The 26,219-nt window shown below is 36.7% G+C and overlaps 2 protein-coding genes across 2 annotated transcripts; one reads left to right on the top strand and one right to left on the bottom strand.

Moving 5' to 3' along the window:
- The first annotated feature begins 295 nt into the window (after positions 1-295).
- Positions 296-7,844, top strand: HSPA13 (heat shock protein family A (Hsp70) member 13). The gene is made up of 5 exons (XM_063305485.1): positions 296-443; positions 1,398-1,738; positions 4,303-4,516; positions 4,890-5,057; positions 5,708-7,844. The coding sequence occupies exons 1-5, from the start codon at positions 419-421 to the stop codon at positions 6,373-6,375; spliced, it is 1,416 nt and encodes a 471-aa protein (XP_063161555.1). The 5' UTR covers positions 296-418; the 3' UTR covers positions 6,376-7,844.
- Positions 7,845-12,410: 4,566 nt separating this feature from the next.
- Positions 12,411-24,839, bottom strand: RBM11 (RNA binding motif protein 11). The gene is made up of 5 exons (XM_063305486.1): positions 24,623-24,839; positions 16,469-16,631; positions 15,179-15,251; positions 14,497-14,551; positions 12,411-13,100 (listed from the first exon to the last, which is right to left on the bottom strand). Exons 1-5 carry the CDS (start codon positions 24,722-24,724, stop codon positions 12,822-12,824), a joined length of 672 nt encoding a protein of 223 aa, XP_063161556.1. The 5' UTR covers positions 24,725-24,839; the 3' UTR covers positions 12,411-12,821.
- Between the last annotated feature and the right edge of the window lie 1,380 nt (positions 24,840-26,219).

The following is a 26,219-nucleotide window of genomic DNA, read 5'->3' on the forward strand; positions in this document are numbered from 1 at the left end:
AAAGAACAACAACTACAAAGGTTTAACAAAATTCCGAAAATATCTCTGCAAACGAATAAGAAACAGGAAAGGCATCATATCTGCACCGCCCCATTTCACATTACATCACCGGGAACCTCCTCCTCGTCCCATCAGACCCTTCGTGCGGAATGGTGACGTGTCCTGGAGCGTCTTCACGCAAAAGCGCCATCGTAATTTGCGTTGCCTCTTGGGTATCGTAGTTTTCTTTTCCAGTGATCTCTATTAGTCTTAGTCGACTGAGACTACACTTCCCAGCATGTCCCGCACGACGCGAAGGTTTTCCAAGCTGTTCACGAGAAACGAAGGTACAGTCAGCAAACCGGTAAATGATTCAGGAAGCCGGATAGCAGTGTAGCTGCTGGTGCCTATAGGACTCGCCAGGGGAAGATTATTGGAAATGGCCGGGGAAATGACGGTGTTGGGTAAGCGTCTATTCATTGGGGGAGCTTTTATCTAGCTGTCGTACTCTTCGGTGAATAATAATAATAATAATAATAATAATAGTAATAATTCTCCCTTCCCCCATAGGGAGCCAGCCGAGGTACGGTATTTGAGTTGAAACTTCCTGTTCAGCATCGTAATGTGTGAAGCAAAAAACAAAATAATTGGGTCTGTGACCATTAGTTGTGGTAGCTGAATAGAACCTCCAGTTTGGGTGGTAATAGACAGTAATAGCTCTAAGGGGACAGTAGCAGCGGGACTGTTGCCGTCAGATTCTACTTGTGAACTTCCCAAAAGGAAATGGAAGATCACTTTGGGAAACGGCTGCTTGTAGCGTGTTCTTGTGCTTAAAATGCAATAAATGCAGAGAGAGGTTGTCAAAATTTGTTATTTGTGGATTTTTCTCTTATTTTTCTCTTAGCGGAAATCAACAAAGCGACAGAAAAAGGAACATTTGTTAATCTGGAATAGAGGGAGCAAAGAAACCTTTCTGCTTTTCTCCTTCCCCCCCATCCCCCGGAGTTTGTGTGCGTTATCCTCTGACACTGATAAACCTTGTTCAATAAACTAGAAATACATGTTTGTCTCATATGGCTAAATGTAAAACCATCTCTAAAATCCCTAGCATGGTTTCAAAATGTTTGTATTCAAACATATACTTCAGTTCCATTAGGGGTCGAGGATATACATAGTTCAGGAAGCATATTGTGGAATGGGGACAATATAAATGCTAAAGAAATTTATAGCTTTCCAAACAAGAAGTGCAATACTTTGGATAAAGGAGAAAAGAGATTAACTTCCAGAATAATAAACTTATATGAGATTCTACAGCATGTGTTGTATTGAAGAAACAGATGATACATTTATTTATTTTGGAATGTAATAGCTAACTTTAATGCCTCTCTCGCCATTCACCCCACCCCACTCTTTTTTAGGTTCTGCTATTTTGACCCTTTTACTGGCTGGATATCTAGCCCAACAGTATTTACCTATGCCCACACCAAAAGTAATAGGGATTGACCTTGGTACCACATACTGTTCAGTTGGAGTGTTCCTTCCTGGTACAGGGCAGGTGAAAGTGATTCCAGATGAAAATGGACACAACAGCATTCCAAGCATAGTGTCATTTACTGAGAATGATGTGTATGTGGGATATGATGGGCTAGAATTAGCAGATGCAAATCCACAGAACACTGTGTATGATGCCAAGAGATTTATAGGGAAGATCTTCACACCAAAGGAACTTTTAAATGAAAGCAGCAGATATCCATTTAAGGTAAAGTTAACATTTTGTTTACTACTTGCCTACCAATGATTTCAAATAATCACTTTCCTGCTGGGGAAAAACTGGAATGTTTAAAATCTTATGAAAGTTTTCAGGTTCAGCTGCTTCACTGAAATATGTTACTGTTACTGAAAGTTAATTTATTGGTGACTTCTTTAAATATCAATTACATTGTGTACATCTATTCAGTATGGATTACACTGTATGCATCCTGCTTATGCATGGCTGTAAATAATGGAAGATTATTAGCCAGACACTTGCTTATAATAAAGTTTCCATAGCATTTTCTGTCATCACGTAGGTCCCAACAAAGTGAATGCTATTTATAAAGTGCAGAGTAGGTTTGTTTACAAGAAATAAGTGGTGCAGTCTTAGTCAATTTCAGTTGCTTGTGAGTTTAGGATTGTTTTCTTTGACAATTTTTGGCAAGGTTCCACACATTAAGTCAGGATTTGTTGAATAAGCTACATTAGACTCTCTCAGATACACAAAGCATTCATGCCATGTTCAACCAGATCCTGATTTGTTTTTCCTTCCTTTTCTCTGCCAGTGTCTCGTTAGTAACTCAGGTATCCTAACAGCTATAAAGGATGATTTTGCTTTTAAGTTTGTAAGTGCATTTGTGGGAGAATCTTTGTGTGTGTGAGAGTATTTTTTAGGGGGAAATAGTTTATGTATGTGTGACACTGAAATTTTTTAATGAAAGGTGATTTCTGTGTTTTGTGGGGTTTCGGTTATTATTTTGGGAGGGGAGTTGTAGGGATATTTTTCTGTGTGACTGTGAAGATCTTGGTTTGTGGTGATGGATGTTTTGGTGGGCAGTTTATTTATTTATTTAATAGATTATGTGTTTTTCCTATATGTTTCTTACAATACACCATTAGTTTCCCACCCAATAAATGTGCATTTTCTTATCCTTCATGGAAGGCAAATACGCAGTTTGACATTTGCAGTTGAATTTTTCACTTATGCCTTGTGCTCGTAGAGTACGTTGGTGTGAAAATTTTGTTACCAAGGAGAATGAGGATCCTGGAATGCACATGCACAAGTCATGCCTTTCTTAGCTGCTCTTGACTCTTGCCTCTGCAGAATTGCAAGAAAGAAGCTCTGATACAAGAGAGAAACAAATGATAAATTAGAATTTCATATTTAGACATAGGTTTGGTATATACAGTTGTACGCAAAGGTTTAGGCACCCTGGTCAGAACAATCCCTAAGATTGTTAAGCCAGTTTGGTGTAGTGGAATTCTGTTCATGCCTTAGGCACACAGTCAGCTGGGATGTTGGGCCAGTCCTAGGAAGAAGGCAATTGTGAACTGCTTCCAAAAATCTTGCCAAAAAAAAAACTTCAGAGACTAGTCCAGTCACCAGGAGTCCAGACTTACTTAAAGGCATACACAAACCAAAAAAAAAAAGCTGACACAAGCTGTACGTAGTACAAAGTATTTCTGCAAATTTGATCATGCTATCTATTAAAGTGCAGTTGTTTAAGAAGTTTATAAATATGGCAAGTGCAGACACTTCAACACCTTTTCAGTTAATACTTTGTAACAGCTCCTTTGGCAGAAATAACAATTTCCAAAAATTTTCCAAAAGGCAACTAAGAGGCTTTCTATTTTTTCTTATTTATTTTCTCCCCATATTTTCTTGCAGAACTCTTCTAGCTCAAAAATATTCTTAGGTTTCCTTATATGCACTGAATTGTACACTATAACACTCAGAATTGTACTGTGGAACTGTGGATAGCTCATCCAGTGTCAGGTAAACTTTTCAAGATTATCTGCAGAAATCTGTGGATTCAGTTCTAGCAAAGGTTTTTCTTGGTCTTCAGGATGATGTCCCACAGTCAAGAAATTAATGCTGTATAGAGGTAGAGTATTTCAGCAAGAGAGTAATCCAATATTTATCTTCAAATTGATCATTAAGTACTTACAGGAAAGAAAAACATATTTCACAGTTGCATGAATATATTTGAAAATCTGTGAAACATGTCAGACAGTGAATACAAGGAAACTTAATATAGAAAACTAGAAAACTTTTACAAAGAAGAATGGGAAAAATCTCAAAAGTAAGGTTAGAAATATTAGTTGCTGATAGAAACTTTTGGAATACTTCTGCAAAAGGGAGATAGTATAAAATAGTGAGTAAAGGGATGTCCAAATCTCTGCACTTGTCATAGTCATCGTTTTCTTATTTTGAATCTGTAAGCAACTGCTCATAAATAGTAAGCATTCATTCAAATTTACAGAAAGATGTGTTTATACCATGCAGAGGTTGTGTTAATTTCATTTCACTTAGGGATTTGTTGAAACATACAGTTTGACCAGGGATACCTAAACTTTGTCAAACAACCATACATAATGCTAAGCCATGGTTTGGTTTGACACATTGCATTAACCTCATTACAAATTTTGCCAGAAGTAATCCATATTTTGTTTTCCATATAGCTGAAACAATTACAATTAGGCAAAATAAATCCTGTTTTCCTTAATATGCAGACTGGCTGTATGAAAGATACTATGCTTCAGTTTTTGCTCTTTTTTTCTCTCCCCCAGATCCTTAACAACAAGGGAGCTGCTGAATTTTCTGTTGTAACCAATGAGACTATTAGGGTAACCCCAGAATATATTGGTTCTCAGCTTCTTTTGAAATTGAAAAGAATGTCAGAGGATTATCTTGGACTGCCGGTTTCCAAAGCAGTTATTTCAGTGCCAGCAGAGTTTGATGAAAGGCAGCGGAACTACACAATTAAGGCAGCTAGCCTTGCAGGTGATGCACGTATTCCTCAGGCTTTTCCTAAACTAACTTAGTTTTCAAAGGGTTCCAACTGGAGCAGCACTGAAACTATAGGTTTTGTTTGGGGAATTTGAAGCCACAAACAATCAAGTCCTTGAATTATTAAAATGAACCATTGTAAATGCATAATAGAATATTCTCTGTTTTAAATACACATTAATTTGTTGCCTAAGAAAGAGTTCCAAAAATTGACATGTTAATTTTTCACTTAAATTCCCATAGTATTATCATAGTTGATATATATACAGCATACAGTTGTTATGCTTGAACATATATTCTGTTATCTATATCATATGAATCAGTGTGTTGGAAAATGAAAAATACTGACATTGTTTTATCTTTGTAGGACTGGAAATTCTGCGGGTAATTAATGAGCCCACTGCTGCAGCAATGGCATATGGTCTTCACAAGGCTGATGTCTCTAATGTTATGGTGGTAGATCTGGGTGGAGGAACCTTGGATGTCTCCCTGCTAAATAAACAAGGAGGGATGTTCCTAACTCGAGCTATGGCAGGTAAAGAAATGCTTTTATTTCTTAATTATGTGCAATACTTGTTACATATTAGCACTTCCATCTTTCTATACATTACAGTTCATGTATTAATAATAACTGAGGGCAGACAATATGCTTCTTCCATTCAGTGTTCCATCTCATATTATGTGAGAAGACATAAAACACATGCAAACATTGCACTAAATCATGCCGGGTTTTTTTATTGATTTGTTTTAAGTGTTGTGTGAATCTAGTTCTCTGGTGTATTTATTAAACCATGATTTAGCAAGATATGTGAACTTAGCCACAGAAATTCTGTCAGTGGTACCACAGTTATCATGATCTATTCATGCAAATAAGGTAACAGTTTATAGTTAAATATGCATGATTATAACTTAAACCATATATAATATTGATAGAACATATTTGCAGTGTGGAAGCATATTGTATTAAATGTGGACTACTATCTGTGATCGATGCCCTGTTAGAAGTTCAGCTAAATAGTTCCTTTTCAGCCTGGGTTAACAAGAATAGTGGTATTGTTAAGGCTATGGCGGATGTAACACATGCTGTAATCTATTATATCTTATTCTTGTCCAAGTTTTTAATGGTATTCAAGCTATATCTATTGCCCTCTCAGTTATCTGATATATGTAGATTTTGTGTTTTAGGGAACAACAAACTTGGAGGACAGGACTTCAATCAACGGTTGATGCAATACCTCTATAATGAAATTCATCACATGTACGGCTCTCTGCCTTCTAAAAAAGAAGAAATACATCGACTCAGGCAGGCTGTAGAATCTGTCAAATTAAATTTGACAATTCATACCTCTTCCACAATCCGAATTTCTCTTACTATGCCAGAGAAGAAAAACCAACATGAAAACCTGCAGGAGGATAACAGACATGAAAATTACTCTCCAGATACAGAAATCGGCATGAAAGAGAACGGGAAAGATAGTTTTTCAAAATCTCTTGATGGCACATGGAAAACAATTAGCTTTGAAACAGAAATTTCCCGGAAACTCTTTGAGACATTAAATGAGGACCTTTTTGAGAAAATTCTTGTGCCCATTGCACAGGTACTGAAGGAAGGACATCTACACAAGACAGAAGTAGATGAGATTGTATTAGTTGGAGGCTCCACCCGAATTCCAAGAATACGTAAAGTTATTACAGAATTCTTTGGAAAGAAACCCAACACTTCTGTTGATCCAGACCTAGCTGTTGTAATAGGGGTGGCAATCCAAGCAGGAATTGTTGGGGGATCTTGGCCTCTTCAAGTTAGTGCTGTGGAAATCCCAAACAGGCATTTACGAAAGATGAATTTCAATTGAACTTCAGTGTTCTTACACCATTCTTTTTTTTTTTAAATACCATAAACTGTTTGTCCAGCTTAATTCTATTTGCATGATGCTGGATCGTTCAGTGTACATTAGTTCCTCCCCGTCATTGAAGAGATTCATAATCTGGATTTAAAGAAATTATTCATTTCTGCTCGAGCTACCTGAAAACATGAGCTCATTATTTAAAGAAGGCCAATGATCAGAAGCTTCATTCCTGAAACTTTATTTTATTGTCCTATTTTAATAATGAACAGAACCTCAAGACTTCATTACTTGAATAAGGAACAAAATAATTTGAGAGTAATGATGACAATAGTGTTGGCATTATATCCTGATATTTTTCAGGAGTTTGTATTGACTGGGCCTTGCCTGACATGGAGCAGTATTAATATATATCACAGTGAAGTTCCTCTTAAATGGCATTTAAAAGCACTTTTCTTAATGTTGTGTTCAAGCCTGAATATGTTTTAGGTACTGTCAATTCTGTGTCTGTGTTCATTAACACCAGAAACTTAGGGGGACTACCACTATTGGGCACCTCTTAATATCTGATATAATAAGAGGCAATGATTCTGTATGATGACTTCCCATATAGAAGTGGGCACTAGTACCATTGCTGATTATATGACATAATGACCCTCTTCAGATATAGTACAAAACTATTGAGTAGTGTTATATAAATGAGCCTTGGGTTCATATGCTCCCCTTTCCTCCAGCAAGGCCATAAGCAGATTGAAAGTTTTTGCTTCCGTTTTCAATTTATTGCAGTTTAGTGTTATGACTTAACCCTAAAATGTGGTTAATCCTAATGATCGCATACTGAAACATGCCAGCTTCATAAGCTGCTGTTTGAAGTTGGCCTGTTCTAGTAAATCACATATCAGCTAACCAGTTTATGGTTTAGCAACATATGGATGTCCCATAGATTCATTCAAAACTTTCATACCAGTCTGTGTGAAAATTTAGTGTTCCATCACAATGCAGTAAATATAAGAATTTTGCCTAATAGCCAACTCTTAGTTTCAGGTGGGTTAAAATTAGGCCTGTGCAAAGTACTTCAAACCGAAACTGGAGGCAGGTTATCTTGACACTATTGGGCGTGTTCCAATACTATTCCAACCATACTGAAAGTTTGACTGCAAAGCAGCCTATTTTTAAGCTTTAAAAATATGGGGGTGTTCAGAGTTTCCAGTATGGTCAAAATGACATAAGAAACACGTCTGGAAAATTGGAAGAGCTGTTTCAAATTTGAAATGGGACATTTCAAGCTGAGGATGTTTTGCATTCGGAACATTTTGCACATCACTACATAATAATAATAATGCAGATAAACTCTATCCACACTTTTAAGGTTTTACCATTTGTCCAATTCAGGGAGAAGTTTTGTAACCATTCCATAAAACAGACTTTGAAGGACCAAGTTTAGCCAATGCTGTTATAGAAAATAGTGAAGACAATTTTTTTTAAAAAATGTTGGTAACACTCCACTTTTGCAAATAAAATACTGATATTTTCAGGCTGCTGATATTGTCATAAATATTTAAGTAAACATCTTGTTTAATTTCCAGGTTTACAAATTAAAAGACATGGGATTATATTCAAATACTCAAATGTCAAAAAATTCACAAAAACTGTTGCATTGTAAATGTGACTGAAGCAGTTTATAAACTCATAAATAAAAAATAAAGAATATGGAATATTCTTGAGTACTACTCTACATTAATAAATAAGTGTGAATTTATCTGAGGCATGGCCTAAGCAATTTTCCTGATCATGGTGGCCAGTAAATATCAATGTAACTGAGGAAGTAGCTTCTAGCAGTGTACTGTGTTCATTTATTTTTCACATTTCTAACTGCAGTTGAAAGACTTTCAGTTGACAGCATTTGAGTACTTTGTTATAGATTGTAATAGCAAAGTTTGTTGTAGTTCATAGGATTTTGCTGGTGATGATTGCAAGAAGTGATTTTCTGATTCTTGAAAAAAACAGTATGGAGTAGTCTTCAAGGATAGTTAGGAACTACCCTCTCTGGACAAAGGTATTTTATGTAAAGTGTTTCATAGTCTTTATATAAGTATTGCCAATTATATTGGTATCAACAAGACCACCAAATATTTTACCAGTACTGGTAAATTGGTTTTAAGGTGCTTTAAACTTATCAATTTTCTATTTGGTAAAACAAATTCCTTTTAAAATGGAGCAGTCCTTCAAAGGCAGTTTGTGGTTAAGTCATAAGTTCTAAGTTCATGGACATCATCAGTTTAACAAAATATTCTTCATGATTTAAAAGTACCTTCCAGAATGTGCAATTTTTAGGATATTAAGAAGTCAGATATTTCAGAGGGAATTTAAGAGGAGAGCAACAGGAGAGAAAGCCAAATTAAACAAGCTATGATCCACATTATTTTAGGGTATTGGAGAAAATTATAACTTCTTGGGTCTAGATTTTAAACACTGTGTATCAATAGTAAAGATCTAAGTTGCTTACTGTATAATGAGAGGAATATGTATACTATCCTTTCATAAACTTGCCAACACAAGACAGCATCCTGTTGCTTCTAAAACCAGTAGCAATACTTCCATATATTATTGTGGGTCAGGATTACATTTCTTACTTGACTTAGCAAGAAAGTAAAACTATTGCAAATGTAGCATTTTGATCTATTTTTTATTTGAATGTATGCTAAGAACAGTAAGTAATGATTTTATGGAGTAAAATGAGTTACCAATGAAATAGTATAAAAGTGTGTGAAACATACTTAAAACAATAAATATACTTGAATTTAAACTAAGCTTTTTGCCTTACAGTAACATTCAAATTCATATAAGGGAGATAAATTTCTCCAGCAAAAAGGTATAAATTATCTCTGGTTTGCCTAATTCTAAAGAATTGCATCTGTGCAACCTGACAGAAAGAGCAGCTTGCAGAGATGCAATTATACCTCTTTGTATATCATAAAGAAAGCAGTGTTTCTATCACTATTAGAGATTGTTGGAGCAGGTTTGCCAGCATCCCTAAACCTGAACTATGAACTGCTGTATCGGTGTAGTAATGCACAAGCTACAAAAGGTTGAGATTCATTTGAGAGGTTAGAGTTGTTTTGCAAAATTATATATGTATTTTGGGCATTATTTAAAGTATCACACAATTCATCACATGACCTTTTTAATAAAAAACATAACAAAATTAAAATGATTTTCTTGTTGAAGCCATGGATTTCTATTAAAAATAACATACCTATGTATTCAAATTGCTTTCACTAGTTTCTGTAAAATTAAAGAGTATATATGTTAATGCACACCTGCCATTCATTTTCATGCTTTGGTTTGAAGCTTAATTCTTGAGTTTGATTAATATGTACCTTGCTATATTTTGTACTGTTATATTTCCTTCTGGATTGTGGCACATAAAATGGATAAGCTGGTTTGCAGACTAATGTGAAACCATTTTTCAAATGATGCCTTTTTGTGAGACACTGCATTTATAAAATGGTCCTTTTGTTACCACAATAAAATACTTTTTATAGTGCCTATGGCATTTTGCTATAGTGAATATATAAATGAGGTCTAACTAATAAGGTGTTTCTGGGTGTAAAAGAGATTTTCAGCTGACATTCTACAACTTTACTATGGCATATCTTTCTGTATGTTCCAGAAATAGCTATGTTACTGGTGTAGCTTACACAAAGTTTTCAAAAGAGCCAATCTGGTATAGTGGCTAAGGTCCTGGGTTAGAAATTGGGAGTGTGTGAATTCTAGGCCTCCCTTAAGCATGGATGCCAGCTGGGTGACTTTGGGCCAATCACTCTCTTTCAGCCCAACTGACATTACAGGGTTGTTGCTGTGGGGAAAATAGGATGGTGGAGCGTTAGATATGTATGCTGCCTTGAGTTAACCAAAAAATAGCTTATTCTAGTGACTGTTGACTTAGTGCAGTGTTCCACTACTTGGTACTTTCCAAATATGTTTGATTCCAACTCTCAGAATTTTTAATCAGCAAAGATCTATGTTGGATGAGATTTCTGGGACTTGAAATCCAACACAGGAGGACAGCAGGCTAGGAATACTATGAATTCTTTTCCTAATAAGAATTGACCGAAAGATACATCAATAAACTTTGAAATGGTACAGATGTGTTCACCCCTTAATTTCTATTGCTAGAGACATTAAAGATGTATATAAGGAAGGAAGGAACATAAATCTTATTAAGCATGATTTTGATTTCCATTAGTGATTCATACAAAGCGCAACAAAGTACATAACTCAATCAGGGATCCTACAAGACCAACGTATATAAATATAGCCATATGCCCCTCCCCACAACTGCTGATCTTGAGCTCACTTCCTTCAAGAGGCCAGTATCTCTACTGCAAGGTATACCTTAAACCAGGAGGAACTGCTGCCATCCTTTAACTGAACAGACAAGAGCAACTGTACAGTTCTACTTTCATTAGAAAAATGACTATACAGATAGGCAGGATCAGACAAGTACAGCATTAAATAAGAGTATGATATTGAATTCAGTCTTGTGAGATGAAGAGAGACTTGTTCAGACCTGACAATTTGAACACAACAGACCGAGCAATTTCCTTAAAGGTGCAGTATGTTTCAAAAGCACAGTATACATTTAAATAACTCCCCACTCCCTTGTAAATGCCCCCAGCAACAGCTATCTCTGTACAAATCATGTAGCATTTTTTCCCATTTCCTTCCTAGCTTCTTGATCCCTACTCCCGAAGTCAATATCCTGCAACCTGGCACATTTGAATCCTTCCTGTTCACTTCATCTTCTTAGCTTTTCAAGCCTTTAGTTGGAAGCCACCCACAGTAGTCAGGAACTGAACAGCCTATAACTTGTATCTATGTATTGTTGGAAGGATTTAAGCAAGCCCACCCCCTTTCTATATTTTTCCTTTGCAAACCATCATTTTCCCTTTCAAACCACGTCTCCCCCCTTGATAGATGCTTCCTGCCAAAATGCTTCCCCAAAATCAAGTAAGAAGCTGGAAACCTCAGGGCAAAAGACAGATTAGAATAAGAAGGGAAACGACTCAAACCTAAAAGATCACAACAGGGTAATAGGAAAAATACCAACATGTGCCCATAAAGGAACATCCTGATAACTCAAATTCCCCCACAAGCTAATCAGGTTAGGAAACTGAGAAAACAAAGGCAGGGAGGCAACATCATTGAGTATCTATTTGACAATAACCACCTTTCACAGCTGCTCTCCATGCCACATTCCAGACCTTTGTCAGGAGACCCCCATATCTTAGGATTGGCTTTTGGAGGAGGCAAAAGGAATTAGCAAAAAATAACTGTTGAGGTATTCTTTTTATTCTTCACTTTAGCACTGAGAGGTAAAGACACTTTTTCTTTCCTTAGTAGTTTATAGTTATTTGCATATACACATCATCTTGTTACTATAAGCAGCAATAAATAAGAATAAATAGCACTGTTCTTGCTCCATTTGTATCTATATTGGTCTACATTCCAGCGTGAATTAATCAAAAAAGGCTGGGAACCATGACCTAACCTGTGATGCATATATGCATATTAATCACTTGATTTTTTTATTTAGTCATTGGCAATTTTGTGAACAAACTCAGTTAAAAAACAAACAATTCATAAGGTGATAAAAAATGAAGAAAGTCTAGCTTTTCTTTTCTTTGACCAGTTATTATTGATTCATGAAAGCAGTAACAGGCAATATGAATCAGCCTTAAGATAATGACCACTGATTTTGCCAGTGAAATAATATTCAGTATCTGCTGAAAACAAGTAATTTGTGTGACTGCAATGGAAGAGAAAGCAGTGCTTCCGTCCTGAGTTTCCCAAGAATTTTTTCATGAACTTCAGGAGAGAGCAAAAGACAATTCACAAATACACACTGTTCACAATAGCTTTAGATTTGCTTTAAGACACTTAAAGTCCATGCCTGATATATTCCAAAAGAAATATAAAGCAAATCAGCAATCTTCCAATCTTGTTTCTAATGCTTTGTCTGTATTTAAATCATTTTGATCAATTTAAGATTGACAATTACAACATGATACTGATCTACTTATATTTTCCCACAAAAACAGACTTTAACCACAATCTTTATTATGTATCACATTGTGAATAGCGTAACAATTCAATATTTTAACTATATCTGTGGAAATTCAGAAATCCTTGACTTGTTTACAATTTGAACATAGTTGTCAGAACAAGACATACTTTCTTTCAAGTGGAGATGTTTCTCAAGAAACTTTATTTAATTTTTGCAACTTTTTCAGTGGAGATAATTAGGTTCTCCATTTGTGGATGGTATATATACGTTTGGCATTCCTTTTAAAAATATATTCAAAATCATATCCTTTTATTCAATAATACACTAATTTACAAATAAATAAAATCCTATAGTCATTTAATAACTTATCCCTTAACATTTTCGCTCACTTTTTCTTGCATTTTTTCCTACCATTTTCATTGCTACTGTCACTGTCACTAGCTTCCAAAGTTCTTTTCCGCTTGGGAGTTTCTTTTGTAACAAGATATTGACTGTGGTTTTTTGATTCTGGGTAGACACTTTCAAAAGAACCTTGTCCAGGATTCAGGTAGGATGATACTGGAATACTTGGAAATTGTGGTGGTGGTGGTGTCATCTGTGAGTAAGGAAATGGCTGTCCCATTGGATTATATGGAACATACTGCTGTGTCAAATAACATGTCATCTAGAAAAAAGAAAACAATTTAAACATATTTGAAAACAAGTTATCCCTACCTTCATTGCTTGTCATATGAAAACTTGCTTAAAATTATTTCAAATTTATATACTCGATACCAACATGAAGGTGACAAAAAGAATTTTAAAATGGTAATATGTAATACCTTCAAAGATTAAGCATGATGAGATACATCTGCAAACCATACAGTTGCATAAGCTGTTTGTGCAATTCTTCATTTCATCACTGATGTAAAATTATAAATTGGAAGTTTGTTGGGGTCTGACATGTTACTTAGTTATTTATGGTTTATAGAGCTGGCCATCTCACAGCAATGACCATCATGACAGTGCAAACTCATGATGCCCCAGCTAAACACTTGAAACAAAACCACATCACCAATAGAGCTTGCCTAACTGCCTGGCCCAAAAGCCTGGAGGCACAGCCAAGTCTTCAGAGACTTATGAAAGGCTAACAGAGTAAGAAGCATCTGGATCTCTGGGGGGATTCTGTCCACAGGGCAGGTGCAGACACAGAGAAGGCACGATTCAGGGTCCAACAAGATGGCATTGATTTATGTAAGAGACCCAGAGCTGCCCTCCATGCTACACCTGGTGGGGTAGACAGAAATAATGGGGGACAGGCGGTCCTGCAAATACACTATGCCATATAGTGCTTTATAGATGGTAACCAGCACCTTGAGTTTGAATTGGAAGCCTACTGGAAATCAGTACAGCTCACAGAGCAGTGATGTTATATGAACATATTGAGAGATGACAAAAACTCCCTGCACCAGCTGCAGCTTCCAAATACTCTTTACCCCATTCCCTATTATTTCATATGATTGTCAGCAGACATCTTCCTAAAACAAGGCAAGAAATGTTTGTAAAAGTAAAGCCAGTCACAAAAATAAAACCATACACACTGCTGAAGGATCCAGCCAATTTCTCCCTTTACATAGGTATTAAGACATATCAAAGAGAATATGTGTTGCTCAGGGTTGAACTGTGGAATCCATGGTGCCCTCTGAGCCTTGTTTTCTTGCAGATGTTTCAGTGCCAGACTAAGCAACATCTACAGTGCAAAAACTGAAGTTTTTGCACTGAAGATGTTGCCTAGTCTGGCAATTAAACATCTGCAAGAAAACAACAAGGCCAAAGAGCACCATGGACTCCACATATCAAGACATAGATACAACAGCTAATAAGGCCAACTGCTAATTACAACGTGCATTTCACCTACAAGTTGGTAAGGAAACTAGAGTGTTATGGGTGCAGCCAGAGGCTAAAAAGCCAGTATAACTTGGCTTCCTTACTCAATTGTCCCTTGCACTATATAATAAAGGTAATCTGTCTACACATGAAATATTACTGGGGTAGTTTTAGTGTTAGTATGCTAAACTTACCATGCTCTGAATGGCAGAATAAATCTGATGTGGATTATTATTCACCTGAAAAGGACTAACAGATAATTGAATATCACAATAAGATTCTGTATATCAATTAAAAACAAGGATGGATAAAGTCTCATAAAGTCATTTATCTACTAACAATTTACACAGAATCTATTTCAATTCTTTACCACTACTCTTATACATGTCTACACAGTAGAAACACCCACTCAACTTATTGCGATTTAATCTTAGACAAATAAGTATGAAATAGCAGCAAACAGCTAAATGTGCACATTTTGGAATTCCAACTTTAATGGAAGTTACACAATTAAATCCTAAGCCTATAGTCCTGTGCACATATACTTATGAAAAAGCTACATCTCTGTGGCATTGGATAGACTTTTAAGGTTTTTCAAATCCTTTGAAAGTGGCATGTAGTGACTGCACATGCAGCTTCTGAGCCATATAGTGGTCTATCAGATCTTGCTGCTTTAATCAAGATGACCCAAGTAGCATCACACTGTTGTACCACAAGGTCTGTGATATGCAGTGTCACAGTGCATGTATAAAAGGACAGGGGCTTTTGCCGTAATAGGGGTGCTATTTTTCTTCCTCCCAGCTTCTGTTCCTCCCCCCCCCCCACACACACACACACAACCACCACCACCACTGGACACAACTGACTGCACATTACCTGTAGGATGATGCCTGTACATCACTATCCATATTCTGGGAAGGACTGCTTAACTCTAGGCAGTGAGTACTCCCTGTAAATGAAACACTAAACATTTCAGAATTAAAAATGTCATTGTGTTTGTATGCTTTTGTCTGAAAATGCATATAATAGCATAGAAACAAATCCCAGAATTATACCAAAGTTACTATTTAGTATATTTTGAACACTCAGTAAAAGAACAGAAAAGGTCTAAAATAATTATATAAATTTTCAAAACTCATATAGGATTACAACTAAATTGCAACTTCCTTTAAATTTAAAAGAATAATTGTTTTATTGGGAGCAAATATTCAGCGGTTAGTGAGAAAAGAGTTATCATAGTATGCCTCTGAACATTTTTAAAAAGTCGCAATCCAATGAACAGCAACATTCATTCCAAAATGACAGGGGGTTTTATATTTGTTTTTCTCAAATCGTTGTGCCACATCCAAGACTAATTGTTGGAAATTTGTAATGTAATTTCAAATGCAGTTTGTTTTCTATCACAGTGGCCATATATTCTGGAAGAAATAGAAGAACCTTTTATGAATCAAAACACTTCTCTATATTCTAGCTAAGGTAAACCTTATTGATGCATTTTAGTTTGTATGTTTAAGTGTCAATGCCTCTTCGTTAGAAAAAAAACAAAACCTAAAACAAAACATATAAGCACAAAATGTCAAAGAGGGAGCACAAGGCTTCTTTATGCTAGTTTTAAATAGGAAAAAATAAATATTTTGGTTTATCTTTCAGCAATTATTTACATGTAATTTTAATAGGATTCCTGAACAGTGCTATTGTCTGACCTACTAGAAAGAAGAAAAGCAACTGGGGAAAGTTTGAACAAAACTCATATGGGGTATGAATTTTAAGACCTGGAAAAAAAAATATATGACAAACCACCTATTTAAGAATGGATCAAAGCACTGATTTAGAAATAAGGATTATAAAGGAATTTACTGTTATACTTTTCTAAGTATTAAAATAAAAATTGTATCTAGTATCAAATCACTCAACTTACTCTAGCAGAGATGAAATTTCTTGCTACCTTCTTGAAAGGGAATGAATAAAGGACAGAAATGTAGTTTATCAGTTTATTATTTGTTTAAAAAACGTTAATTAGTAAATGGACCCAACAGTACAGAAAAATATACTTGGTCATAGCAGAATTTTGACATATTATTTCATGTGTCAGGATTTTGAAGACATTTACATTCTATACAGATCTCTGAGTTTTTATGAAATACTTTGGCAGGTAACTAAACCTACCAAACCGATATTGAACTTTAATTGGTCTTCCATATAAACGAATCCCATTCAGCAACGCTATAGCATAAGGCACTGACTCTGTGTGTTTAAAGCAGACAAATCCAAAGGTCTTGGGTTTTCCATCTTTGTCCTTGCATATGGTGACTTTCGATACCGGTCCAGCCTGCAAGAAACTTAAAATTTATTTTCTTATAATTTCCATATAGGAAACAGATTGTTACTTACTGATTCAAAGACTTGATGGACCTTATTCTACCAACGTAACCATTTTTCTTTTGTGCACAAAGGCAATGCACTATAATTTTCCTTGTATGTTCACAACTTATTTAAATATCTCCTTTTATTTTGCTATGGGCATAACAAAATACATGGACTTGATCAAGTATCAAAGCAGTTAAAGAATTTTTAACATGTATACAATTCAATTAAAAATGCACAACAAATAGTAGCTTGCTATTCAAACAAAGCAAACATATACTATAGTCAAATATAAGACATATCCAAATTAAGTATCACAAAGTAATTATAGATTTATTAATGTATCATATATAATATTTTCTATGCTGGATTGGCAATCAATAGAAAGCTTGACATTCTGACCAATCTTATAGGTTTAAATATCATAGACAAAAAAACTGACAGTCCAATAAAAATTCACTGCTGTGCGTAGGCATGTCTTTTATATTTATCAATCTGTTGAATTCTTAGGAAGTTGCACATACAACTGAAAACATGTTAAATGGCAGTGATGAAGAAGGAAGAAGAAAACAATGAAGTTTATCTGGAATCAACTGTAGGACTGTAAAAATATATGATTCCTTCTTTGTTGTTATTGTTAATTTTCCCTTTTCTTGGAAATTAAATTTAGCAGTAGATATAATTATGTGGACATTGGGGTAAATTAATTATAACTTCTTCAGATAGTAGCTTGAGAGCAGTCAAAAGCTAAATGCATACGAAGTGCCTACTTTGCTAATTCCAGATCTGATTCTGATATAACAAGGAAAGCAGATGTAGCTTATAACAACAAAAAAAAGAAAAAGAATTTTTTTTAGATATTTTATAGTATTTAGTGCTGACGAAATACTTAATGTTACCGCTGTACTTTTATATTTAATTGTATTTTATATGCAGAAAGAAATAAAGAAAAAAATTACAAGAGCTTTCAACTCTCACATAATAATTTAACTAATGGGATACAATTAAATTATGAATGTTTATGAATATTTAGATGATAGTAAAATGGGAAATTAAAATGTATAAACTACTATGCATAATCCAAATGTATAAGTTACCCTCCAATCATGACTTCTGGTTGTAAATGCTTCTTGAAATACAGAGAGATCTTCTTTTATAACTTACAGAGCCTGGATATCCCCCCAATCTTTCAATATTCACTTTTTTGTAATTATAAAAACACCAAATATCCACTTTTACTATCCTCCTGTTAATTTCAAAACCATGGGTAATTCAAGAGAACATGAAAATCACAAAAATACTGGCCTTCCAGAATAAAATGTGAAATTTAATTCCACACAAAGGAACCACTATTGTACAAGACTATGTTATATTGAACCAATGTTGTGTTTTGAGCACTGTATATCCAACGATTAGGTAATCCCACCAATTTCTTCCAAAAAAGATTCAGGTGTCTAATAAATAAAATCTTTGTTGAATTAATTGCATGTTGAAATCTATAAACATGACATAGATGCCAAAATGCTTCCACTGATATTCAGGTATTAGACATTCCAACTTCTTTTTACCATGGTCCTGATGCCCTTGAACAAGTAATTCGTGTATCGGCTGCTGGCCAATATCTAGACATCAAAGAATGTTTAACTGAAAATGCTGATGTTCTGCATGTTTTGACAAATCCTATTTATGTTGCAACTCCTAAATATTAATCTAAACCTACAAATGACTCTAGATAGAGTGTATATTGTCTGCCCTGGTTCTCCAATAAAAGATTATCTCGCTATTTTCAAGATTTGATTCCACCATAACCTTAACATGATAATTAAGGACCAAATTGGGCATCAACAATTTGGATACCTCTTCTAAACTGGAAGCTGTCCAGGTCCATTTATTGTAGAAAATACAATTACACCACATTTTAAATAGTTATATTTTTCCACTCCGCAAAGGATCGTTACCTTGTCGTGGTGCTGGAGCTTGAGCACCTCAATGATGCCATGAGCTAAACCGTGAAGGGCCACCCAAGACGGGAAGGTCATGACAGAGAGGTCAGACTAAATGCGATCCCTGGGGAAGGTAATGGCAACCCACCCCAGTATTCTTGCCGTGAAAACTAAATGGATCAGTACAACCAGAGATATGTCGGTATACCATCGGAAGATGAGACCCCCAGGTCGGAAGATGGTCAAAATGCTACTGGGGAGGAACAGAGGATGAGCTCAACTAGCCCCAGTCGTGATGATGCAGCTAGCTCAAAGCCGAAAGGACGGCTAGCGGCCAACGGTGCTGGTGGTGAACGGCGAATCCGAAGTTCTAAGGATCAACACACCATTGGAACCTGGAATGTAAGATCTATGAGCCAGGGCAAATTGGATGTGGTTATTGGTGAGATGTCAAGATTAAAGATAGACATTCTGGGCGTCAGTGAACTGAAATGGACTGGATTGGGCCACTTCACATCAAATGACCACCAGATCTACTACTGTGGACAAGAGGACCACAGAAGAAATGGAGTAGCCTTCATAATTAATAGTAAAGTGGCTAAAGCAGTGCTTGGATACAACCCCAAAAACGACAGAATGATCTCAATTCGAATTCAGGGCAAGCCATCTAACATCACAGTGATCCAAATATACGCCCCAACCACAAATGCTGAAGAAGCTGAAGTAGAGCAGTTCTATGAGGATCTGCAGCACCTACTGGACAACACGCCTAAAAGAGATGTTATTTTCATCACAGGAGACTGGAATGCTAAGGTGGGCAGTCAAATGACACCTCGAATTACAGGTAAGTATGGCCTGGGAGAACAAAACGAAGCAGGACATAGGCTGATAGAATTTTGCCAAGACAATTCACTCTGCATAACAAACACTCTCTTCCAACAACCTAAGAGACGGCTTTACACATGGACTTCACCAGATGGACAACACCGAAATCAGATTGATTACATCCTTTGCAGCCAAAGGTGGCGGACATCTGTACAGTCGGTAAAAACTAGGCCTGGAGCTGACTGTAGTTCAGACCATGAACTTCTTCTTGCACAATTTAGGATCAGACTCAAGAGATTAGGGAAGACCCACAGATCAGCTAGATATGAGCTCACGAATATTCCTCAGGAATATGCAGTGGAGGTGAAGAATAGATTTAAGGGACTGGACTTAGTAGATAGGGTCCCGGAAGAACTCTGGACAGAAGTTGGCAGCATTGTTCAGGAGGCGGCAACAAAATACATCCCAAAGAAAGAGAAAACCAAGAAGGCAAAATGGCTGTCTGCTGAGACACTAGAAGTAGCCCAAGAAAGAAGGAAAGCAAAAGGCAACAGTGATAGGGGGAGATATGCCCAATTACATGCAAAATTCCAGAGGTTAGCCAGAAGAGATAAGGAATTATTTTTAAACAAGCAATGCGCGGAAGTGGAAGAAGACAATAGAATAGGAAGGACAAGAGACCTCTTCCAGAAAATTAGAAACATTGGAGGTAAATTCCAGGCCAAAATGGGTATGATCAAAAACAAAGATGGCAAGGACCTAACAGAAGAAGAAGAGATCAAGAAAAGGTGGCAAGAATATACAGAAGACCTGTATAGGAAGGATAACAATATCGGGGATAGCTTTGACGGTGTGGTCAGTGAGCTAGAGCCAGACATCCTGAAGAGTGAGGTTGAGTGGGCCTTAAGAAGCATTGCTAATAACAAGGCAGCAGGAGAAGATGGCATCCCAGCTGAACTGTTCAAAATCTTGCAAGATGATGCTGTCAAGGTAATGCATGCTATATGCCAGCAAATTTGGAAAACACAAGAATGGCCATCAGATTGGAAAAAATCAACTTATATCCCCATACCCAAAAAGGGAAACACTAAAGAATGTTCAAACTATCGAACAGTGGCACTCATTTCACATGCCAGTAAGGTAATGCTCAAGATCCTGCAAGGTAGACTTCAGCAGTTCATGGAGCGAGAATTGCCAGATGTACAGGCTGGGTTTAGAAAAGGCAGAGGAACTAGGGACCAAATTGCCAATATCCGCTGGATAATGGAAAAAGCCAGGGAGTTTCAGAAAAACATCTATTTCTGTTTTATTGACTATTCTAAAGCCTTTGACTGTGTGGACCATAACAAATTGTGGCAAGTTCTTAGTGGTATGGGGATACCAAGTCATCTTGTATGCCTCCTGAAGAATCTGTATAACGACCAAGTAGCAACAGTAAGAACAGACCACGGAACAACGGACTGGTTTAAGATTGGGAAAGGAGTACGGCAGGGCTGTATACTCTCACCCTACCTATTCAACTTGTATGCAGAACACATCATGCGACAAGCTGGTCTTGAGGAATCCAAGGCTGGAGTTAAAATCTCTGGAAGAAACATTAACAATCTCAGATATGCAGATGATACCACTTTGATGGCTGAAAGTGAAGAGGAACTGAGGAGCCTTATGATGAAGGTGAAAGAAGAAAGTGCAAAAGCTGGCTTGCAGCTAAACCTCAAAAAAACCAAGATTATGGCAACCAGCTTGATTGATAACTGGCAAATAGAGGGAGAAAATGTAGAAGCAGTGAAAGACTTTGTATTCCTAGGTGCAAAGATTACTGCAGATGCTGACTGCAGTCAGGAAATCAGAAGACGCTTAATCCTTGGGAGAAGAGCAATGACAAATCTCGATAAAATAGTTAAGAGCAGAGACATCACACTGACAACAAAGGCCCGCATAGTTAAAGCAATGGTGTTCCCTTTAGTAACATATGGCTGCGAGAGCTGGACCATAAGGAAGGCTGAGAGAAGGAAGATCGATGCTTTTGAACTGTGGTGTTGGAGGAAAATTCTGAGAGTGGCTTGGACTGCAAGAAGATCAAACCAGTCCATCCTCCAGGAAATAAAGCCAGACTGCTCACTTGAGGGAATGATATTAAAGGCAAAACTGAAATACTTTGGCCACATAATGAGAAGACAGGACACCCTGGAGAAGATGCTGATGCTAGGGAGAGTGGAAGGCAAAAGGAAGAGGGGCCGACCAAGGGCAAGATGGATGGATGATATTCTAGAGGTGACGGACTCGTCCCTGGGGGAGCTGGGGATGTTGACGACCGACAGGAAGCTCTGGCGTGGGCTGGTCCATGAAGTCACGAAGAGTCGGAAGCGACTAAACGAATAAACAACAACAATATTTTTCCAAGATAGATGGAGCCAACAACTTCCCATTTAAAAGAGGTGTCAAATTTACTGGTTTGAAGAGGAAACATTAGATTTATTATTTTAGGTGAAAAACAAAAAAAGACTTTTAGTATAAACTTATGTTGAGAAAGTTAAAATTTCCTTCTCTCATAACTGAAGCTTCCTAATTTAAAAATGAAAGGAAGAAGTTTACAAAATAAAACTGAGTATTGCCTTAAATTTCTAAATATATAGGAATAGAGAAATAGCCACATATATATATCACCCATGACAAATATTGATTTTCATTTATTTTAGGTACTTATTTTTCCCTACAGTTTCAATTTAAATGACAGCCATCTATCCAAATATGTTATTTAATCATAGAGATAAATCTTTAGTTAATTTCAGCCAAAGTTAAATGATTGCCTTTAGGCACTATCAAACTTTGCAGGATAAAAAAAAATATTGACTTTGGCAACTTAGAAGCTCTTAGAGAGATCAATTCAGATTTAGACCAATCAATATTACATTGATTAATTATCAATTAATGTTATTATGAAACATTCAGATTTAGTCACCAAAAATGAATGTTTATTAATAAGTAGAATTGAGTGTGTTACAAAATCTGGGAATAGATATAAATGTCACCAGTTTAGCCAATAGCACATATGCTAAATAAATAGCATATGCTAAATCAAATAATAAAGGTAAGAGAGAATAAATCTGTCTCATTAATTTCCCCAGTAAAAATCATTTACAGTTGTAATAATCACATTTGTACTCATTTGAGTTTCTGGAGAGGAATAAAGAACTATAGTTCATTTTTAATTCTATAGTTCACATCTAAGTCTCAAAGCACGACAAAAAAGAGGTATTGGCAATAGTTTTTATCAAATCCTTTTCTGAAATAAAGAAATCATTACAGCAGGATCCATCTTAATTTATTTAAATCTGTAGTTTCAGAGTTTCAGTTCTATTAATTTCTTAGAATTACATTTTATTAAAAAAATAATTATTTCTAACACAGTCAACATTTCCAAGCGAAATTCAGTTTGCTTAATCCCCATTCTTAGGAGGGATACAATTTCAGAGAAAAAAAAAACACATTTCCACTCTTCTACTCTGGATTGCCTACTGAAGGTGATGAACTTCTTCAAAGGTAGGAAGTAGAAAATCAAACATTCTGAGGCTTTTTCTTTTAAACATGTAGATTCTTCCTGTTTATAAAGAAATAAATAAAAAATCTGCTGAACCAAGCTACATACACAGCTAGGGCTTTAAGATACAAATAACCCAATTTAAAATTATAGTTTTCACCAGGAGTAACAAAAAAAAAGCTGTATTGGGTAGATTAAGTCAAGAATGAAATATTTACGTTGTCACAAGTACTATTATATGAAAAAAAGCAAGCACTTTTTAGACTACGTCCACTTATGTTCATCAAATTTAACTGCAAGAAAAAATGAGTAAAATTTAAATGATGTTCAGGTTTGATTAATATGCCCAATACAATTTCAGTGTGTTACTTAGAAGAGGAACTGAACTCACAACTTCTCCACTGCTCAATTTTTCATTTCCACTTTACTACTGAAGTTCTTAACATTTCTATATTTACGAGAAAACAATTTCAAGTTAAGTAGCTAAATGAAAGAAAGGACTAAAGAGGACAAACTGCATTTTTCCAGTACAGTAACAACACAGAGACTGACACACAAGCCAATTAAAGGAACTCAAATAAAATGTATAAACCTAAACACAAAAGAATATTAGAAAGGAACACACACACACTCATTATTCTGAATGTATTGTTAAGGATGGGATAATTTACAAGGCGTAAATTATGAGTAAAAATGACAGCTTATAAACTAATATTCCTCCTAACAGACTAGAATATATGCCACAATACTGGATTTATGGCTAGAAAGCATATCAGACTACCTGATAACCAGAAAAAAAAAAAGTCAGGTCCTTTCAGTTTTACTATTTTCCAAACAATTCTGCTGCTAGGGATTAGCTGACATACTGTATTTTAAGATTAACATCCACATCATCTGCATTGATTTCCATCCTTTTCAGATTTGCAAATTCAGATTGCAAATTGTCTTTTAAGTTTTGAAGCTGCAGGCTCAGTGCAGTATTTCCCATACCCATAGGATAACCATGCTCCTTTCACCTGCCTAGTCTGTTATTATTAAACAAGCAGAAGTCCTACAAATCTACTAGTACTCAGTTGCGGTTTTTCTGTTTGTGTTTCTTAATTTTATACCCTACGTCACTTCCATCTTGATTCTAAGCCATCATAAATATTTATCATAAAATTAGTGAATAAAATAAACCTTGTTCCAAGCATATCCAACTAAAATTGAAAAACAAGTTTTTTTTCAGTACAGTATCCCACACATATGGCATAAATTATATTCTAGATCTGACTTGCAGGGAGAACAAGTCAACTAGTGCAAAGAAGCTGCCTTCTCTGACAACATTCAGCTGCAGTAAAAACAAGGAAGAGTCCTGCGACAGACTTCAGACCGTACTGTGGCATAAGCTTTTATAAAATTGTTTATGCCGTACGTTTTTTTTAAAAAAGCGTTTTGCTATTAAATTAAAAGGGGGTACGGCGCGAGAAGTCATCGTCCTGCCCCGACATCCCGTCGCTGGAGCAGCCCCCTAAATTCCACCCCTTGACACCACTGCGTACTCGCAACGCGGGCACGTGCTTCTCCGGCTCCGGCGGCTTTGCAAGTCACGCCCACCCTCCACTGACACACCCATCTCCCACAGGACCCGCTCACCCGCTCTTGTACCTGCAAGAAAAGCTCGTAGAGAATTTCCTCCTGCACGCGACTCTCCAAATTGCCCACGAAAAGGGTCCGATCGGGCTCGTCTGCCCTTCCTTGGGTTGCCATGCTCGTGCCCAGTAGCCCCGCCAGCTCAGAGTTCTGGAGTACGAGCGGGAAGCCGGGGAAAGGGGAGGGGCCGCCGAGGCGAGCGCAGGAGGCCGTAAAGCGCAGGGGACGCGCAACTATACGGTAAAAAGCTTGCAGGACTACCAGTGCATTTTGCGACGCTGCTGGAGGAAGCACGTTAGTTGGAGTGCGGAAGCGGGTTAACGTAGCACCTTCTGTACTAAATCACTTTCTGAGATGTAAGAGCAAAGTGCTGTGTGTGTATGAATATATAAATAAACTTTTTCAGATGTAGGAGAGAAATTGGTGTGGGTATATTCTGTCTCGCGCGCACGCACAAACACGGAGAACGGTGCATTCCCAAACACGAACTGCCATCATGTGGCAAATCCTGATACTGCGGTGTTTATCTATTAAGGCCGAATTGTCCATGTTAGATTTATCCAGATGGAACTCTCCGGGTGGTTATGTATTAGCAAAAGTTTTTATATATATACTTGGGTAAGTAATTTAAGATAAATTTACTCTTTTTAATTCAGTTTCATAGCAGTTTCTTGAAGCAATATGACAATGCTAGATTATTAATATTAGATTTTTATCCCACTATTTTATATATGACTCAATGCAGTGAATATTTCTAATACTTTGCCTCCTATTTTCCCCACATGAATGACCCTGTGAGGTGGCTTGGGCTGAGAGAGTGATTGGCCCTAACATTTTCTGAAGCATAAGACTAGCAGTGTGTGCACATATGTGTTATTGGAGATTATTTACATATGTAATCTAATGACCTTCAGCAAAGGATCCTTACCTTGTTGTGGTGCTGGAGCTTGAGCACCTCAATGATGCCACAAACTAAACCGTGAAGGGCCACCCAAGACAGGAAGGTCATGACAAAGAGGTCAGACTAAATGCGATCCCTGGGGAAGGTAATGGCAACCCAACCCAGTATTCTTGACGTGAAAACTCAATGGATCAGTACAACCAGAGATATGTCGGTATACCATCGGAAGATGAGACCCCCAAGTTGGAAGATGGTCAAAATGCTATTGGGGAGGAACAGGATGAGTTCAACTAGCCCTAGACGTGATGACGCAGCTATCTCAAAGCCGAAAGGACGGCTAGCGGCCGACGGTGCTGGTGGTGAACGGCGAATCCGATGTTCTAAGGATCAACACACCATTGGAACCTGGAATGTAAGATCTATGAGCCAGGGCAAATTGGATGTGGTTATTGGTGAGATGTCAAGATTAAAGATAGACATTTTGGGCGTCAGTGAACTGAGATGGACTGGAATGGGCCACTTCACATCAAATGACCACCAGATCTACTACTGTGGACAAGAGGACCACAGAAGAAATGGAGTAGCCTTCATAATTAATAGCAAAGTGGCTAAAGCAGTGTTTGGATACAATCCAAAAAACGATAGAATGATCTCAATTTGAATTCAGGGCAAGCCATCTAACATCACAGTGATCCAAATGTATGCCCCAAC

The sequence above is a fragment of the Candoia aspera genome, chromosome 5 (assembly GCF_035149785.1).
Source record: "Candoia aspera isolate rCanAsp1 chromosome 5, rCanAsp1.hap2, whole genome shotgun sequence".
NCBI classification, from domain to species: domain Eukaryota; kingdom Metazoa; phylum Chordata; class Lepidosauria; order Squamata; family Boidae; genus Candoia; species Candoia aspera.